A 21,291-nucleotide genomic window follows, 5' to 3' on the forward strand; every position below is an offset into this window, starting at 1 on the left:
GTTTTCACATTTCACATTTATGTATAGAATTCTCAGCATGACCATGTTTCGAAATAGAAGGAAATCATAAACCGAGGAAACAAAGAATAAGAAAAACGGAGAAAGAAACACAAATACTGATGCTAGAACATTTTTAGACAAGATGAAAAGAATGAAAAGTGAGTGGGTGAAAACTTTTACTTTTATAAGTTTAAGTTGAAGTAATGTATCGTCGATTTTGTGTCGAGATTGTTTGCTCTGTGGCTGAATAAAATGTTCTGTTTCTCACATCGCTTGCTGTGAAGCAAGTGTGAGACAGAAGGAGCCCAGAACTGTGTGTGTGTGTGTGTGTGTGTGTGTGTGTGTAATGGTGGTTTGTGTGTGACGAGGTTGAAAGAGAGAATGTGCAGCAGCTGCTGCCTATGACAGTAAAAGACCTTTTGTGTGTGTGTATGTGTGTGTGTGTGTGTGTGTGTGTGTGTGTGTGTGTGGTTTTGGACAGTTACATTGGATTACTTTGAATTTTACTGTGAGACGTTACTTTGGATTTACCTTCCAGTCAGTTTACGTCAACACACAAACTGCTGACTACATGCCACCATACACCACAAGTTTGTTTACACCACAGTGCTACTGAATTCTTCCTCAGTCAAATGTGTTGATTTTTGATAACAGTAGCGTTGATTTTGTGGCTGCGATGCACTCGTTTTCATGTGATCAATTCTGTATTGACAACAACAACAAACACAGAAACATGTATGATGTGTAGTCTACATAACTTCATCACCATCATCATCACCATCATCATCATCATCATCACCATCATCATCATCACCATCATATTTCAACTTTCTGATTGTTGACATTTATATTTGACAACATTTAACATGGAAGGAGCCTCTAGTGTCAGCGCTGTATCATCACTCAGGTCCTCCAGACTTATGAAGAACTGTATGATTTTCTCTTGCTTCAAGAAAGAGGGAAAAAAGAAAGGAAATAGTTTATAGCTGCTAATTAACTTTTCCATAGATTTCTGTGATTTCTATCAAAATCTGTTATTCTCTCTCTCTCTCTCTCTCTCTCTCTCTCTCTCTCTCTCTCTAATTATCACACTGTACTTTGCTAAGACTAGGAAGACTAAGAAGGAAACGTGTGTGCGTGCGTGCGTGCGGACGGGCGTGCGTGCGTGCGTGCGGGCGGGAGGGCGTACGCTCGCGCGCGCTTGCGCGCATCTTCTCCCCTGGCCTCGCGCGTCTGTTCAGAATCAGTTCGTTCGCTACTTCAGATAAACGCACGCGCGCCACAGCAACAACAACCGCCGGTTTTTCTCCTCGGGTAAACGAGATGCGCGGAAAACGACCTGGAGCTCATCTTTAAACAAACACATAAATACATAAGGAGGGGGATGTGTTTTCTCTTGGACACGGTGTTCCGGGTAATAACATTTCATCGACAACATAAACCGGGGCGCAGAGAGAGACGGGATTCAGGAGACGGTTACAGCCGCGAGCTGAACGGAAATATTAACGTAAGCGTCGCTAATAACACACCGAAAAGTCTGCCGATGAAGAAAAGCAAACGTCTGGGATTGGGAATTAAAGAAGTGAGTAGCGGGTGGAGTTTATTTGTGTGTTTATACATTTTTTTTTAAGGGAACCATTTTTGTAACAAATACTTCACACCTCAGTCCATGTTAGGGGTGAAGTGTGTGAGGTTATGTTTCAATTAACATGTACTTACTGTGACAGATAGAGGAGGAGGAGGAGAGAGAGAGAGAGAGAGAGAGAGAGAGAGAGAGAGAGAGAGAGAGAGAGAGAGAGAGAGACAGAGAGAGAGAGTGAGAGAGAGAAGGGGAGAGAGAGAGAGAGAAAGAGAGAGAGAGACAGAGAGAGACAGAGAGACAGAGAAAGAGAGAGAGAGAGAGAGAGAGAGAGAGAGACCGAGAGAGAAAGTGAGAGAGAGAGAGACAGAGAGAGAGATAGAGAGAGAGAGAGAGATAGAGAGAGAGACAGAGAGAAAGAGAGAGAGAGAAGGGGAGAGAGAGAGAGAGAAAGAGAGAGAGACAGAGAGAGAGACAGAGAAAGAGAGAGAGAGAGAGAAGGAGAGAGAGAGAGAAGGAGAGAGACAGTTAGAGAGAAAGAGAGAGAGAGAAGGAGAGAGAGACAGAGAGAAAGAGTTAGAGAGAGAAGGGGAGAGAGAGAGAGAAAGAGAGAGAGACAGAGAGAGAGACAGAGAAAGAGAGAGAGAGAGAGAGAGAGAGAGAGAGAGAGAGAGAGAGAAGGAGAGAGAGACCGAGAGAGAAAGTGAGAGAGAGAGAGAGACAGAGAGAGAGATAGAGAGAGAGAGAGATAGAGAGAGAGACAGAGAGAAAGAGTGAGAGAGAGAAGGGGAGAGAGAGAGAGAGAAAGAGAGAGAGACAGAGAGAGAGACAGAGAAAGAGAGAGAGAGAGAGACAGAGAGAGAGATAGAGAGAGAGAGAGAGAGAGAGAGAGAGAGAGAGAGATCCATTAAGTGTTCCTGATCAGTTCCCCACGTTTTAGTCGAAAAGGAAACTGTAATGGAGCATTTTCCAATTTGAACTAAACCATATTTAGAAGCAAGGAAAGATACAAAAAAGGCAAAACAAAAAGGTTTAGTATGTTTTACTTCTTCCAAACAATCAAGAATCAGAATCAGAATCAGAATCAGCTTTATTGTCAGACATTGTTTTATTGTTTTCACATGCGAGGAATTTGTTTTAGTGACAGAAGCTCCACAGTGTAACAGAATGACATATACAGTATAGACAAAATTGTATGTACACATTTACAGGTGTGAAATGTGCAGTTAAAATATACATATACAAATATAGGCAATTTGTATGTACAAATGTGCAAATGTGAAATGTGCAATTGAAGTAAACAGTATAGACAGATACTTATCCCAGATTAGGGACTCAAGCCTATGTAGGGTTTCTAAATAGTGACATGACAGAAACACACAAACTCTTCTTTGGTTTAATTAAATCGGCCGAACTATGAACTTTGTGTGCTAATATTTTAAAACGTTCCTCACGTCTGAATGCAGAGGGAATAAATACTGTGGCAGCATTTGTTTTTATTTTACTGTGAAACTGTACACTAGTGTAGAATTTTAGCAATAAAAGAGGGACAGATGTCTCAGTCAAAATGTCTCAGTCAAAGTGATTTTACTTTTCATCATTATTGTTTTTTTTTTTAGAACATTTTAGAACATATCAGAAAATGATTAGCATAGTCCCTTTATATAAAATGCACCTTAAGCATTGTGCTTCAGTTAACTAAAGGTCGCTAGGGAGTGTTTTAAAGATCGATGCATCCAGTGGGAGTCAGAGTTACTGTTTATTTATTGATTGTTTTTAAAGATCGTTTAACATTTAACATAAATATGTTGAAAGGTTTAGTAAAGGGTTGGATACAGAGTGAGGCAACATTAAGCTAGGTTTGTAATTTTGCTACTGTAGCTAAAAGACAACTAGATACAGTGTTTGAAGCGTTCATTAAAAATTAGCTAGCTAGTTGAATTTTGCAAATTAGCTTCTTAAATGAGTAATCTTTTATAAATGAATTTCTTAAATTAGCTAGCTCATTAAGTTTTGTTTTCCGTTGATGTCTGTTTGCTTAGCGAACTTGTGCTCATCTTTTCTCGATCATTTAAAAAAAACGTCCGATTTACCACAAGTAGACATTTGACATTTACTACATTTTACTTACATAGCCTGTATCATTAGTTGCTGTCATGTGCTGTTTGTAATGCAGTTGTAGGTGAAGTTGAAGGCGTTTTATCAGGTTGCTTGCATTGTAGGGACATATTTTGGCTAAGCACAGTTTGTAGTCTGCATTGTTTTGTTTGGAACCTAAATCAGAAACAACGCAAGCTCAAAAATCTCAGATATAAGCTGAAATAAGCAATACAGACTTTCAAAAAGCAACAGAGTGCATTTACTGCAGTATAAAAAATAACGACATTATTGTAATTACATTCACTTGGCAGTTTTTGCACATTAAACATTTTCTCATGAGCCTGTAAAAATAAATCTTCTCTGAAATACTCTTGGCTTTATCCCTGAGCAGTCTCAGGAGAGCACAGCACTGCAGAGTTTAAATTTCTACCTCATTGAACAGCACCTCAGCTCAGCACGCTATGTCAGAAGGGTATCTCTATAGGGCTTGACCTAAATGACCTGCTCTGTGCTGTAAACTGTCATGTCGGTTCAGCAGCTTCCTTTTTTCTTTTCTTTTCTTAGAATATTTAGTGCTATAAACCTTTCCCAACCGGTTATTAAACAGAGTTCCTCACAGGGTTAATGAACACACTGTAGCAGTTCAATGGGTTTCATCCAAATCGGTGTGGAAGGAGTCTCCAGTTTTACATTAGAGTTTATATGTTGTGGTTTCTCAGTAACATTGAGAAAGCATTGACGTAACTGACGTAAGGAACTATATTGTATAGATAACTATAAATGGATAAAAACGTGACACCTCATTCAATAATATTTCCTGACGGCAGCATCTCCCATAGTGCTTTATTCCTTAATTAACATCAGCATGGTTACTAATAATCACAGATTAGTCTAAGCTGTTTCTGAAAATAGATTTACATCGGATTACTGAAAAGCATAAATACGAATCCATCCAATCATTCGTTCATTCATTTACCTCTTTCTTTCAAACTCAGTGGCCGCTCCTGATCTTCTGGACCCCAAAGCTGCTGCTCACAACTCCAAGCCCCGCCTGTCTTTCTCTGCTAAGCCGGTGGTGTTGAACACTCAGGATGAGTTTGAGCCACGCGTCAGTGTCATGCGCTGGAAAACTGTACTAACCGTCTTCCTGCTAGTCGTCCTTTACCTTATCATGGGTGCCACGGTGTTCAAGGCCCTGGAGCAGCCGCAGGAGAACTTGCAGAAACTCACCATCCTCAGCCAGAAGCTTCAGTTTCTCATCGATCACCCCTGCGTCAACTCCACAGAGCTGGAGGATTTAGTGAAGGTGAGGAAAGAAACTTACTTACACGATCAAAATCATTACCATTAATGTGCTTATGAGCTTCCCGGGAAATAAATATTCACAGCCAGACACTCCCAAACACACACTGAGATGAAGCCTGCATGTTGTGTCATCATGCGTTTTTATATTTTTATCTCATGAACTGAAAAATTGACTGAAAGTGCTAGAGAAAGCAAAAGTGTTTGGTTGATTTCAGCACCACGGACAGCATCCAGACAGGATCATTTGAACTAGTTCACATTACTGAAGGAAACCAGACCTGTCTGTCTTCTTCTGTTGGCATCCTGCACCTGCTTGACCCTTAACTACTTTAGATTATTCTTTGTATTCTCTCTTAAGGTTAAAAAGTGTATTTCTGCATTGTTACCAGTGTTCACAACATCCATCTTGGCCCTGGAGATAAAGCCGCATCAGCTAGCCTACAAATGGTCCACGCTACATTCTTACTCATTTCTTTGTCTCTAGCTGTCTTCCTCTATCTGATGGACAAGTCCCAGCCCTGCCCGTTTATCTATCATGGCTGGCCGGTCCATTTATAATTAGAGATTAATTTTGACTAATTTCTCAAGCTCTGGATTACTTGTATCTGCTGATTCGCTGCCCCAGGACACTCAGTTGTCCTCTATTCGGTCACCAGTATCTGAAATAAACCATGGTGTCTCTGTGCTGTCCGATTACATAAGTAAGACAGTGCTGATAAACTCACAAAAATATCTGAGTTTCTCCAAGATATTTCACGGTCATCTCTCTTCTGGAAACAAAGAAGCATCCAAACCCATTTGTGATTACTTTCATTCAGCATTAAAAAGAGATAAAGATGAAAAGAGGAAGCATCAAATCCTTCATCCCTCATTCTGTGAGCGCTTTATTTTGACTTCCTCTCCAGCCAGGCTTTTTAAGCACCACACTGTGACACAAAGGGGACTAAAAAGGGCACAGTTAGCAGGGGACAAGAGTGAGCAATGACTCACTTTAACGACTGTCATATGTTGTTCCTCGACAACCTGTTTGCTACGTTACAGGTCAAAATGTCCTCGTTTAACTTCCTGTGGAGTAAAAACAAGCGAGGATAGACAGGTGTCACAAAAGGCTCATCTTTTTGCAGGATTAACCTTAGACTGAGATTATTCAGGATTTTCTTGGAAGAAGCACTTGGAGGCATGTAAACAAATCCCTGACATATGATACGATGAAATAATATTCATCTAAAATATGGACAATAGTATGTTATGCTAAAATCCTAAGTCTGCTCAGCCCTTGCAATGAGTCGGTTCTAGAAAGCCGACCTTTTCAAACGTAAATAAAAATAAATAAATAAATAACAGCTGTGTGTACAGACAAGGTTAAATTTCATTTAATACTTCAGTTTAAACACTCCTGCTGAGTGCAGTCCTGTAACTGTACGTTCTCTGATTAAATTATGTCTGCAAACAGGCTCTGATAATGATCTACACTCCCTCTCTACTTCACTACAAGCCCCTGCTCATTCATGCAATTACACATGCAATCTCACAGGATTACGGAAAAGTCGCCCGGTCTTTCCGGCTCTACTGCAGCCTCAGATTTCTGTTCTTGGTTCAAACAGGTGGAATAAGATGCTGTTTTCTGTACCATGTGGATTCAGAGATGCTTTTTTCTTGCCATGGTTGTAAAGGGTGGTTTTCTGCATTAATATTCCTGTCAGGTTAAGCTGTTGTTCTCTGTGATTATCAACAAAGATTTTTTTTTTTGTCCTTCAAACCGCCTCCCACTGGATGTCACCAACAATCATCTCATCTGTACATTGTATGCTCATCTTTAACCATAACAGTTTGCATTGCCATGGCTACCTTCTGTAGTAGATAAAATGGATGGTTTTATTTTTTTTTACATCAATTTGTGGAAATGCTCATTCTTTGCAAATTCAGGTGAACCCTTGGGATCAGACGTTGTTCACTAAGCCAGCATTTGATCCACTCGCGTACACATCAGGACCCGGCTTCACATCACCGGAACCCTCTGATGATTTTTTAATGATTTTATAGACATAAGTCCAGCACTCACATAGCCACACATACTCCATATACATTTTAATATGTACTCCATCTGTCTTCCTGGGAGTTTCATTTCGTTAAGTTCAAATTGACCTAACAATATTGGTTAAGCGTGGCATCTGCAGTATTGTCTATAGTCAAGATGCTATAAATAGCAAGTTTTTTGCATAGGCAGCTGGCGGAAAAGCTGACGTAAGGAAAAAAAAAGGTGTGATATAAAATATCAAATATCATGGGAATCATGCCTATCTTTATCTCATCTTTCCTGTCTTTTCCTTGCTACTGCTCTTTTAAGATAAATGGCTGTGCAGTTTTTGCTCCGTGGGAGTAATTAAACATGGCAGTGATGTGGAGAAAGTAAAAGCCCAGCAGCACAAGAACAGTCACCTTCCTCCAGTACCAGGGAGAAGAGAAAAGAGAGAGATTCCTAATCTTCATAGTCTCCAGCATAGCTAATCTAGTGCTCTAGTGGCCTTGGGGAGAGTGAAAGAAAGACAGAGAGAATCAGCATGTTAATTTATTAATATTTAGCACAGATCAGCTTCATATCTCACTGACGGTTGTCACACTGGGTTATGAAACAAGGAACGAGGGGAAATGTGAGAAAGGAAGGAAAAAAAAGCCAGCAAATTTAATCAGAATCACATCCAACACGATGAATGAATGAATTAAATACTTACTTAGCATGCTGAGCCTCAGAAAGAAAAATGAAATAGTCATTTAAAACGCAGCAGGAAGGAAACTAAAATGAATTCCATCAAGTCCTTATTGTTGTTCTGCTTAGTGACATATCTTGCGATTGGTCTCCAGTGTCGTTGTGAAGTCTTGCCAATCGTTTTTCTTTGTTTCTGTTCTTTTTAATGGATCATGCCTATCTTTTTTGTTTTCTTGCTCATAATACAATAATAAGAACCAAGAAATCATTAAATTTACACACAATTTACACACAAAAGTTACAATTTCCTGTTTGTGAGGCTTGTATAAAAAAGTCTTAATTATAGCTCTACTGTATAATGAATTCCGACAATACGTAACCCTGGAAACACGTATAAATCATGCTGTAGTCAGGAAATAAGCTACACAACATAACAAAGTGTGATATCATCATCATCATCATCATCATTCAGATTGTCTCTTATATTATTATAAAGCAGTAGTAGTTTAATGTGTCCTGGAATATCTTTAATTGCTCGTTTCCACACTTACAATAAATATAATAAAGGTGATTGGAAAAAGGAGGGTAATAACTCACAGTGTGCACTGATACCGCTGAGAAAAACAGAAACGCTCTGCGTAGGATTCTCATAATGTAGGGAAGTTACTTAGCTTAATTAAATGTAACTTATTAAATCGCATAATGACAGAAAATTATATTGACACATGATGTATCATGGAACAACAGCTTACTGGAAGAAGAGAGAGAGAGTATTAACATCTATATTTATGGATAAGAAGATGGTGTGTGTGTGCGTGTGTTTGTGCGTGTGTGTGTGTGTGTGTTTGTGTGTGTGTGTGTGTGTTTGTGTGTGTGTGTGTGTGTGTGTGTGTGTGTGTGTGTGTGTGCGTGTGTGCGCTGCTGCTGACTTTTGGGTTACATTTCGTCTGTTCTCAAGTTGTAATTTGTCGGACAAATTATCCAAAAATTCCCAGGGCTTTTTTCCATCGTCATGGTTATTTATACATTACATTTCCCATCAGCCCCTTGCACGTCACACGTCTCTCTGAGCACTCCTGCCTGTTCTGTATTTCCCCAAATCAGCAGCCTTATTTAAGTCTCTACAGCTTCCTGATAGCTGGTAGTAAAACGCACCTGCTTGATACACCTGTCGTGATTTTGAATAAGGTGTGATTGCATGTGCTTATTTGTGTGTGTGTGTGTGTGTGTGTGTGTGTGTGTGTGTGTGTGTGTGTGTGTGATGCCTGTCCATCTAATGTTTATGAAGGTACAACAGCGAGAAAGTACGAGAGAGAGAGAGAGAGAGAGAGAGAGAGAGAGAGAGAGAGAGAGAGAGAGAGAGTAATGATAGTAAATGATATAAAAGTAAATGATATAAATAAAGTACATGGAGACAAAAAACACACTGGGTTACGAATGAACAGTTGTTGTAAAAAGGGGGGGTGTTGAGATATAATTGTCTGTGCAAGTAATTTCTTGATAATGTGCTGCCTTGACAGACAGGTGATATGATCCACACCTCAGTTATATGGATTTTACAAGCCGTCATACAGCAAGACAAAAAAAACCAGCTGTTAAAATCAATCAAGACTCAATAACTCCAACCTAATATCTGGGTAGCAGCTAGCGTTTATTTATTTATTTTTTCACATATGATGCTCACTTTCTATACACGGGTCACACTACAGTAAAAAAATAAATAAATCTCAGACCTTTGGATATAACGAGAGATTTTGCACATTTACGCGACATTTATACAGAATAAAACCCCACACACTTTCAGGTTATGTTCGCAGCCTCTCTAGGGCCTTTGTAGGATTTTCTTCATGGAAAAAATACACATCAGCTCACGACAACGCGTATCAACCCAGAGCTTCTATTTTAAACCACCACAACCAGCTTTTTCACACCACATCACAGGATAATCCAAGAAGACTTGCAGTCATTTGAAGGGATGCACTAATTGTGCCCCTGATGCACTGAATGTCCACTAGTGTAAGACAGGCACTACATTTGTAAAGCCATGTGTATATTAAGAAAATACCCCTTAGGACCATGGAGTCCCATTACCTGGCTGATTCACTAGCTTTGTGGAGAGAGGAAATTTTCAGCTCATTCCTATATTGTACATAATGTATGTATCTCAATATAATGTATATATCTCATCTTGTCCTGTTCTCTGTTTGCAGCAAGTGATGTCAGCCATTCGAGCCGGCGTGAACCCTTCTGGAAATTCGTCCAACGTGACAAGTTTATGGGATCTGAGCAGCTCCTTCTTTTTCGCCGGGACTGTTATCACCACTATAGGTATTACACAGACATATTTATTTACTATTAGTACTGAACATCGGCAAGTCTGGCTTCGAATATTTGTATTATAGGCGTGGCCAATCTGAGTAGACGATCTATTAAAAGCATTAATAATTAACTCATGCATCACTCAGGAGAAAGCCTGGTTTCTTGCATGTAGAAGAAAATACTGATGCAACTTTTTTATCTCTTAACAGGAAGTGTTTTACTTTCATCAGGAACGTGTAATAAAAACTGTGATAATAAAATCAGAGTTGTGAGATTGGAGGATAAAATGCCATAAAAACTAGCAAAAAAAATATATAGCAAATTAATCAATCCATTCTGACCAATCAGAATCCAGGGCCAAGGACCTAAAACAGCTCATGATATCTGTGTCATCACAGAGGAACGCATGCATTCATTTACGAACTCAAATAACCCCTGGAGAGAACTGACAGACAGCACGACGTATCTAAACACGAGTGCGTGAGCGAGAGAGCAAGAGAAGCATTTGCATGTGCCAAAGACAGCTGTACTGCGAGCTGCAGATCAAGTTTTATCCCACAATGTTCCATCATCTCGTCTCTCATTCGGTTCAGTTAGACAAGGCAGACTTGTGAGTTCTTGTTAATTTTGCTTCAGAAGGGTTTTCAGAGAGAGAGAGAGTGAGAGAGAGAGAGAGAGAGAGAGAGAGAGAGAGAGAGAGAGAGAGAGAGAGAGAGAGAGAGAGAGAGAGAGAGAGAGAGAAAGAGATTGAGAGAGAGAGAGAGAGAGAGAGAGAGAGAGAGAGAGAGAGAGAGAGAGAGAGAGAGAGAGAAAGAAAGAGATTGAGAGAGAGAGAGAGAGAGAGAGAGAGAGAGAGAGAGAGAGAGAGAGAGAGAGAGAGAGAGAGATTGAGAGAGAGAGAGAGAGAGAGAGAGAGAGAAAGAGATTGAGAGAGAGAGAGAGAGAGAGAGAGAGAGAGAGAGAGAGAGAGAGAAAGAAAGAGAGAGAAAGAAAGAAAGAAAGAAAGAGAGAGAGACAGAGATAGAAAGAAAGAGAGAGAGATTGAGAAATGGCAGTAATTGCAATCAGCAGGTTGGTACGGAGATGCGTGACTGCTCGAGTTAAGTGGTCGAGAGGGAAGTGGATGCTTGCATGCGAGGAGAAGGTGAAAAGGAATCACTAATTGCACACTGACCGGCTTGAGGTCAGGGAAATCTGCAAAATAGAGAGACATTACTGGATCTCAAGATAGGAAGATGTAACATTTGTGAATAATATATATATATATACAGTGAGGAAAATAAGTATTTGAACACCCTGCTATTTTACAAGTTCTCCCACTTAGAAATCATGGAGGGGTCTGAAATTGTCATCATAGGTGCATGTCCACTGTAAGAGACATAATCTAAAAAAAAAAAATCCAGAAATCACAATGTATGATTTTTTAACTATTTATTTGTATGAAACAGCTGCAAATAAGTATTTGAACACCTGAGAAAATCAATGTTAATATTTGGTACAGTAGCCTTTGTTTTCAATTACAGAGGTCAAATGTTTCCTGTAGTTTTTCACCAGGTTTGCACACACTGCAGGAGGGATTTTGGCCCACTCCTCCTCACAGATCTTCTCTAGATCAGTCAGATTTCTGGCCTGTCACTGAGAAACACGGAGTTTTAGCTCCCTCCAAAGATTCTCTATTGGGTTTAGGTCTGGAGACTGGCTAGGCCACGCCAGAACCTTGATATGCTTCTTACAGAGCCACTCCTTGGTTATCCTGGCTGTGTGCTTCGGGTCATTGTCATGTTGGAAGACCCAGCCTCGACCCATCTTCAATGCTCTAACTGAGGGAAGGAGGTTGTTCCCCAAAATCTCGCAATACATGGCCCCGGTCATCCTCTCCTTAATACAGTGCAGTCACCCTGTCCCATGTGCAGAAAAACACCCCAAAGCATGATGCTACCACCCCCATGCTTCACAGTAGGGATGGTGTTCTTGGGATGGTACTCATCATTCTTCTTCCTCCAAACACGTTTAGTAGAATTATGAGCAAAAAGTTCTATTTTGGTCTCATCTGACCACATGACTTTCTCCCATGACTCCTCTGGATCATCCAAATGGTCATTGGCAAACCTAAGACGGGCCTGGACATGTGCTGGTTTAAGCAGGGGAACCTTCCGTGCCATGCATGATTTCAAACCATGACGTCTTAATGTATTACCAACAGTAACCTTGGAAACGGTGGTCCCAGTTCTTTTCAGGTCATTGACCAGATCCTCCCATGTAGTTCTGGGCTGATTTCTCACCTTTCTTAGGATCATTGAGACCCCACGAGGTGAGATCTTGCATGGAGCCCTAGTCCGAGGGAGATTGACAGTCATGTTTAGCTTCTTCCATTTTATAATGATTGCTCCAACAGTGGACCTTCTTTCACCAAGCTGCTTGGCAATTTCCCCGTTGCCCTTTCCAGCCTTCTGGAGGTGTACAATTTTGTCTCTAGTGTCTTTGGACAGCTCTTTGGTCTTGGCCATGTTAGTAGTTTGATTCCTACTGATTGTATGGGGTGGACAGGTGTCTTTATGCAGCTAACGACCTCAAACAGGTGCATCTAATTTAGGATAATAAATGGAGTGGAGGTGGACATTTTAAAGGCAGACTAACAGGTCTTTGAGGGTCAGAATTCTAGCTGATAGACAGGTGTTCAAATACTTATTTGCAGCTGTATCATACAAATAAATAGTTAAAAAATCATACATTGTGATTTCTGGATTTTTTTTTTTTTAGATTATGTCTCTCACAGTGGACATGCACCTACGATGACAATTTCAGACCCCTCCATGATTTCCAAGTGGGAGAACTTGTAAAATAGCAGGGTGTTCAAATACTTATTTTCCTCACTGTATATAGACTCAATTTAACTAGTGAACAAATCCTGTATAAAACCATAATTAAAGCTTTATCTCACAGAGACAGACTGTGGTACGAGTGAACAGGCTTCTAGCGATGCTGCACATGGACTTCTCTAATAGTGTCCCTTCATTCTGCTCTTCTTCCTCGCTCCCCACTCTGAAAATTAAAGAGTCTTCCTGGCTCTCCTGAGCTTTCATTCCTGACAACAAACCAATGCACATCTTTCGACTGCTCGTTCCATCTCACATTTTACTTGAGTCGCCTTTTATTTCTGCTCCATTAGCGATTTTCTCATATTTCTTCTTTCAGTGTTCCTGTATTATTAGCCTCGCTGTCTTTATACGCCACCGTTCATCCTCTATAAATATACAGAACTCACGATTACTGTTGAGCTTTTTGAAAAAGACAGGTAAGGTAGTGTGAATGTAGGTAGTGTGTGAATTTCTACAGCACTACTTTTTTTTTTTTTTTTCCTGACAGTCGATCACAAATAATTGCAGAGATGAAAAAGCGAATTTCATCACAAGCTCTAGTTAAGTTCTTATAGCTCTTTGAGAAAGGTAATAATAAGGAAAAAAGGGTCGGGGGACGGAAATGAGTCCATATTTATAGAGTATTTAGACTTAAGGTAAAAAGATATGGCAATATTTATCTAAGGAAAGCATGAATTAGGATCATTTAGTGCTTAGTTTTTTTTTCCTCCCTTAAATTGCCACTTGACTAAATTACCCATCAGCCTCACGATCATTATACTGTCACGTCTCCCGTCTCAACCCGTCTCCTTTTTACACCTTGTAAATCAAAGTCTGCAACTGCATCCATCACCTCGGAGAATCTATATAATCGTATATTACTTTGAACAATAAATTTGTCAAAATACAGTTCTTGCGAGTCTTGCGAAAGCCATGACAAGATTTCAGATCTCATTATTTTTTATCGTATTATATAATAATATGTTTATTACAAGCATATTATATAATAATATGTTTATTACAAGCATATTATATAATAATATGTTTATTACAAGCCTTCGAAACATTACTACAGTACATGCTGCATACATACTGTACGTTTACTACTGTTTGGATTTTGCCCTCAGCCTCCTCTATCAGCCTCTTTTTTTCAGCCTCCTCTTTTTTCCTGCAGGATTCGGGAACATTTCCCCTCGTACAGAAGGAGGCCGGATATTCTGCATCGTGTACGCGCTGCTGGGAATCCCTCTGTTCGGCTTCCTGCTGGCTGGAGTTGGCGACCAACTGGGGACCATATTCGGAAAGGGCATCGCTAAAGTCGAGAAGATGATTGTGGTGAGTGAATTTAGTGAGTGAGTGAGTGAGAAAGAGAGAGAGAGAGAGAGAGAGAGAGAGAGAGAGAGAGAGAGAGAAATGGATGGTTTATATTGACTGTGACTGTTTTTAAGATAAATTTAACCCTATGATGTGCTTTGTCTTTTAGATTTATAAAGCATATAGTAAAAACTAATAATATTCCATTTGTGTTAAAGGATCTGAACAAGGTTTATAAATATATAAATGCAAAGCTTGCTTTGGGTTCATTCATTCATTCATTCATTCATTCATTCATTTTCTACCGCTTATCCGAACTACCTCGGGTCACGGGGAGCCTGTGCCTATCTCAGGCGTCATTGGGCATCAAGGCAGGATACACCCTGGACGGAGTGCCAACCCATCGCAGGGCACACACACACACACACTCATTCACTCACGCAATCACACACTACGGACAATTTTTCCAGAGATGCCAATCAACCTACCATGCATGTCTTTGGACTGGGGGAGGAAACCGGAGTACCCGGAGGAAACCCCCGAGGCACAGGGAGAACATGCAAACTCCACACACACAAGGTGGAGGCGGGAATCGAACCCCCAACCCTGGAGGTGTGAGGCGAACGTGTTAACCACTATTGCTTTGGGTTCTTATGATTATTTTATAAGGCTATAAAACACAAAGAACATATCTCCATCTTGCAGACACACAGTTTCTCTCTCAATATGTTTTCTCTGAAATGATCAACACTCTTGAAGAAGCTCTGACTTTTAGACATAATTCATGCTGCACTCACACTGAGCATCCTCACAGGACCATCAAGTACCATCGTGTTTGCTTTATCACAGCTCTTCTCATGCGCATCACGACCCGATCTGGGACTTTTGCCTCGACACATGCTCTCTGTGAGCTGAGCTGAAAAACTGAACTTTCATTTAAAGTGCGTTATCGTTGCTATAGTAACGGCTATGCAGTGTGTGGCTGTAGGCAGGACTGAAATGAGGTTAATGTGACTGCAGTAATTATCGTTAAAGGCAAGCAGCAATAAAATACAGAAAAAACAGAAGAGATACAAACAGGAAAGACGTACAGTCTTACAACGAATAAGAGTTTGCAAGTAGACGATAACAAAACACACAAAATAAATACGTTAATCAAGAGTTAAACAGAGAACGCAATCAGGAAATGCACCAATGACAAAACAAGGGCAGGGTTAAGACTCGAATCAAATCGAAACAAAACACAAATGCTCTGAGGTTTATGGAAAGAGTCTCTAGTAACAGGCACTTTCAGGTTACTCGGTATCATTTTCCAGTCACCATTAGACATGTGTTTTGTCTACAACTGAAAAATAACAGGGGGCACAGTGGCTTAGTGGTTAGCACGTTCACCTCACACCTCCAGGGTCGGGGGTTCGATTCCCGCCTCCACCTTGTGTGTGTGGAGTTTGCATGTTCTCCCCGTGCCTCGGGGGTTTCCTCCAGGTACTCCGGTTTCCTCCCCCGGTCCAAAGACATGCATGGTAGGTTGATTGGCATCTCTGGAAAATTGTCCGTAGTGTGTGATTGTGTGAGTGAATGAGAGTGTGTGTGTGTGCCCTGTGATGGGTTGGCACTCCGTCCAGGGTGTATCCTGCCTTGATGCCCGATGACGCCTGAGATAGGCACAGGCTCCCCGTGACCCGAGGTAGTTCGGATAAGCGGTAGAAGATGAATGAATGAATGAAAAACGTGGTCAACATTGTTGTATTAATCCAGAAAGTCTGGCTTCTCCTCATGGTCTGATGATATAAGGCCAAGATGAAAGTATGTTATATTTACATCCTGGACTTTCAGACTCACTCCCTGGAGTAATAATTTGTCTGATAACCTTCACCAAGCTCCAACTTATTAACTAACTTCACACAAAGGTACCCGAGGCTCAGAAAAAGGAGAAAACACCCTGCAGTATTAATGCGCAAAAGAAATATGCTAGCAGATAAAAAGCTTGTTATAGAAAGACACTTGGAAAAAGATGAAAAAGATGAAAGTGGAAAAAGGCCAGTGTTACTCAATATATTTTAGCACCACCGCACTGTCTTCTTGTAACACATGGGAACTGAAGGCTATGTGAGTTGTTGAAGTTTTATATAGTTGTTGTTTTAAGTTTTAAGGTTTTTTCAGGGTTATTATGAGTCCAGATTGAAAGCATGAAGGATTGAAAAATTATTAGTGCTAGAAAATACTTCAGAAAGAACAGACATGTGGTATATAATATGCATGAGAATATGAATAAGTGAGTAATTCTATATTACATACATTAGCAGAAATGTTAAACTATGCCTCTGTATTGTATCAAACACAGATATTCAATCACCTATCCATCCATCCATCCATCCATCCATCCATTCATTTATCCCTTGTACATTACCATGTTCCAACCCTTCCTGTAAACCAAGTAATTATATGTTTATCCATTCCTCTATCCATCCATTCATCCATCCATCCATCCATCCATTCATTCAACCATCCCTATGTCAATAAATGTGTCTGTCTGTGAATTTATTGATCCTACGCTCCATCTATCCCTTCAAACATCCATCTATCCAGGCATCCATATACGTTCATCCATTATGCATTCCTGAGCACCAACCCTTCCTATAAAACATATTTTATTCTACAAAGTATATACAGTAAACTATCCATCCATCCATCCATCCATTTAACCATCCGCAAATTCATTCATCCATCCCATCCCTAAAATTATCTGTCTGTCCATCCATTGATTCCAACCTTTGTAAAATCTCTCAAACATCCATCCATCTATCCATCTATCCATTCATTATTCATCCATCCACCCATCCCACCCTCCATCTATCCCTTCAACATCCACCATCCATCTATATGTACATCCATTATACATTCTAATGTGCCAGGCCTCCCATTAAACTATAAAACAAATCTTAACCATCCATCCACCCATTTATCCATCCATCCATCCATCCATCCATCCATCCATGCATCCAAAAAAATCATGTCAAAGTGATTTAAAATTGTATCACATATTATAGTTTATATTATATAAACTACACAGTGATATTCCCTACAGTAATGCTCCTTTGCTAATGCTTAGGTAGATTTAGCATTTCTTATGTAACCTAAAATCAATTCCTCGTCACCGTGTAACTCACATTCATTAATATACACAGGTTAAAGGACACAATTATTGAACTTTTTCTAGCAAGTTACAGCTTCTTTAGTCATTAGGATTTTTTTCGCAATAACATCATGCCCTGTGCTCTTTTCTTCCTTGCATATCACACTGTAAAAATGCTAACTTAATCAGTATAATAAACCATATCACTATACAGCGGACATTCAAATTGTGCCACCATTGAAAACTAAGGCTTAGTAAGGCTCACTATTATTTCCTGTAATAAAAAGAATCAAACAGATAAGAGCGAATTTAATTAAAGAGAACTGTCTGTTTTCAGCAAAAGGCTTCTACTCTAGATAAAAAGACACTTTCCAACTATGGATCCTCTTTATCTTCTAAGCATAATGAACAAATAAACACACGGTAAAGCAAAGCACACAGGACTGAAATCTATTTTAAGGAACTGATTTTTACTATCTGATCTTAGATCATTGACTTACTGTAACACAGTAACAGCTGTAACAGCCTATTAGGCACACAGCAAATATAATGCGGGTTAATTATTGATGGAGGATGAAGCTTAATTTACTGCTTTATTGGACTTTGTTCGTGAACTCTGTGCTGAATTGGTACAAATGGATTGTCTTAGTTTGTATAGTTTCATTAACTGAGGCTTACTTCCTGTTTGGGTTATAATGTAGTACCAAGGGTGTGATTGTTCATTACACATTTACTTCTAGGTTCTGCTTAAACCTGTAGAAATATTAACTCTAAACTATTCATCCACCTATCTATCCCTCTGTTTATGTCTGTACATTATATACTCCCATTATATCCCATTATAACATTATATATCTATAACATCTATTCCTTCATCTATACATTCATTTGTCTTTTCATCAATCCCTTCATTCGTTCATATATTTCCATGTACCAAACTTCCAAAAAATACATACGATTATCTATCCACCTATCCATCCATTGTACATTCCCATGTGCCAACCCTTTTCAATCTCTTTCCATTTGACTATCCACTCATTCAACTCTATCTATTTATTTATCATTCCATGATACATCACCACGAGCACCCCCTTCCAATAAACCCTAAAACGATACATATCTTTCTTCACTCATCCATCCACTCTTTTGACTATCCATTCATCCATCCATCCACTTATGTGTCAGTCCATTATGCATTCACATGTGCATCCTTTGAATCAACCATAAAACTGTACATTTTTTCAACCAACCCACCCCCCCATCTATCTGTTCATCCATCCATCCATTAACCATTCCCATGTGTCAACCCTTCCAATCTATTCATACCTCTCTTTCTATTCATTAATTCATCCACTCCTTTGACTATCCATCCATCCATCCATCCATCCATCAATCCATTCATCAATCCATCCATCCATGCACCAATATATCCCAATGAAGTAATATAAACCCTAAAATTACCCATCCATCTATCTCACCACTGATCAATGCATCCATCCATTTCTCCCTTGCCACAGAAATGGAACGTGAGCCAGACGAAGATCCGCGTGATCTCCACCTTACTCTTCATCCTCTTTGGCTGCCTAATTTTCGTCACGTTGCCAGCCATCATCTTCAAGCACATTGAAGGCTGGAGTACCCTAGAGTCCATTTACTTCGTTGTCATCACCTTGACAACTATCGGCTTTGGTGATTTCGTGGCAGGTGAAGGTGAACGCCGTCACCACCAAGACAGCAACAGTAAGTAACAACACTATACAAGCTATAAATTTCTATGGTTTAATGCTGTATTTAAATACGAAATATTGTTTCTAAGTCGATGTCTCTGCACATCTCCAGTATACACAGTAGTGACATCTTGTATTATTATTTTTTTTTATTTCCTTTATCAGTCCCCTCCTGCAAACACTGTCTATATCGATCTGCAGCCGTGCACTCGGCCATCCCCTTGCAATATTGATTTACAATAAATTCAGTTACATGATCAAGATTGGAATATTGATGAAGGCAAAGAAAAAAAAATCTTGTTCTCTCTGTCTGTTTCATTTCTGTCCAGGTGGTTCTGAGATGGAGTACTTGGAAGACTATTATAAGCCAGTAGTATGGTTTTGGATTCTGGTGGGCCTGGCATACTTCGCTGCAGTGCTCAGCATGATCGGAGACTGGTTCCGAGTCATCTCAAAGAAAACAAAAGAGGAGGTAAGGCTTAGTGGAAAACGGACAGTAAGTAAAGCTGAATCGATATTTAAGAAATGCGAATTGAATAAATGATTCACTGGCAGTGTGAATCAAATAAATGAGTCAATAGCCTTGTGAATCAAATAAATGAGTCGAGGACCCCTTGAATTGAATAAATAAATCATGAGCAGTGCAAAACTGAATAAATGATGAATCTAGAGTGAACTGAATAAACGAGCTGCAGGGATCATGAATTAAATCAGTGAGTTACAGACAATGTGATTCAACCAAACGAGTTAGGGTTGAAAAGAATAAATTAGTCAGAGGCAGTGTGAACTACATAAATAGGCTCTGTGAATTTCATAAATTAATCCAATTAATAAGGCAGAGGCAGTTTGAATTGAATAATTGAGAGTAGATTAAATAAATGAGTCATAGGCAGCGTGAACTGAATAAATCAGTCATGGACAGTGAGTACAAATCAAATAAGTGAGTCGGTGGCAGTGTGAATTGAATAAATGAGTCACATACTGTGTGAATCTTATAAATGAATCACGTACAGTATGAACCGAATTAATGAATCATGGACAGGGTGAATCCAATTAATGAGTCACAAGCAAATTAAAGAATCAAATAAATGTCATAGACTGTGTGATGTGAATAATTAAGAAGGAATTGAATAAGTGTATTTATTAAAATATGTTCAAAGGAGTATAAGTACTGCGTGATACATTAAAGTAAATAAAGTAAACCAATGGAAATCAATACATAGGCTTTCAACTGTCCTTCAAGCGAGATTTGTTGTAATAAAACCCGAGAGCAACTTTAGATAATAAGTAAAAATTATTTCTTATATGTAGGATGTGGGGGGGCACGGTGGCTTAGTGGTTAGCATGTTCGCCTCACACCTCCAGGGTCGGGGTTCGATTCCCACCTCCACCTTGTGTGTGTGGAGTTTGCATGTTCTCCCCGTGCCTCAGGGGTTTCCTCCGGGTACTCCGGTTTCCTCCCCCGGTCCAAAGACATGCATGGTAGGTTGATTGGCAACTCTGGAAAATTGTCCGTAGTGTGTGATTGCATGAGTGACTGAGAGTGTGTGTGTGTGTGTGTGTGTGTGTGTGTGCCCTGCGATGGCTTGGCACTTCGTCCAGGGTGTATCCTGCCTTGATGCCCAATGACGCCTGAGATAGGCACAGGCTCCCCGTGACCCGAGGTAGTTCGGATAAGCGGTAGAAAATGAGTGAATGAATGAATGTAGGATGTGGAGAAATTGTTTGAGGGTCCGTTGTGTCCCAAACAAACAGAAAGTCCTGCATTATTAGGGGCTACATTGTTTTAATCGATCATGTTGCTAAGATAACATTTATAATAAAGTGCAGATTGAGAAACAAGATACTGATTTTTAGAGGCATGGAGAAAAAAAAACAACAGAAGGCAGACATCCGTGACAGATCATCTGGGATTAAAGCTGTTAACTTCTCAAATGGCCAAGTAACCCCCAGTTGCCATCACACCTGTCGTAGGTTTCCTAGCAACCACATTTTCCTCCTGTTCTTAGAGAGATTCATTATATATGATAAGAGAGTGAAATTCACATGGGCTGTCAAGAAAGAAGACCCCACACACCACACACACACACACACACACACAGAACACACACACACAGAACACACACACACAGAACACAAGCAGATCTCTTTTCAGTAACACATTATTATCATTTATCGTATCTTAAGTGATGAGCACGTCCATGTGTGTAGCTAAAGGAGGGTAGAAAAAAAGAAAGAAAGAAAGA

General features: G+C 39.8%; 1 protein-coding gene across 2 annotated transcripts in view; it reads left to right on the top strand.

Annotated features, from left to right (window-relative positions):
* The window catches only part of kcnk2b (potassium channel, subfamily K, member 2b), a 33,980-nt gene that overhangs the window by 7,467 nt on the left and 5,222 nt on the right, over nucleotides 1–21,291 (top strand). Inside the window, exons 1-6 of one of the 2 annotated variants that reach the window (XM_060884267.1) lie at nucleotides 1,262–1,582; nucleotides 4,675–4,985; nucleotides 9,902–10,019; nucleotides 14,043–14,203; nucleotides 18,836–19,058; nucleotides 19,375–19,517. In XM_060884267.1, coding sequence (XP_060740250.1) covers nucleotide 1,582; nucleotides 4,675–4,985; nucleotides 9,902–10,019; nucleotides 14,043–14,203; nucleotides 18,836–19,058; nucleotides 19,375–19,517 — 957 coding nt within the window. In that variant the 5' untranslated portion in view covers nucleotides 1,262–1,581. Of the gene's footprint in view, nucleotides 1–1,261; nucleotides 1,583–4,674; nucleotides 4,986–9,901; nucleotides 10,020–14,042; nucleotides 14,204–18,835; nucleotides 19,059–19,374; nucleotides 19,518–21,291 lie in introns of those variants that run through there. The other variant, XM_060884266.1, reaches the window with a different exon arrangement.

The sequence above is a fragment of the Tachysurus vachellii genome, chromosome 12 (assembly GCF_030014155.1).
Source record: "Tachysurus vachellii isolate PV-2020 chromosome 12, HZAU_Pvac_v1, whole genome shotgun sequence".
In the NCBI taxonomy this organism is placed as follows: domain Eukaryota; kingdom Metazoa; phylum Chordata; class Actinopteri; order Siluriformes; family Bagridae; genus Tachysurus; species Tachysurus vachellii.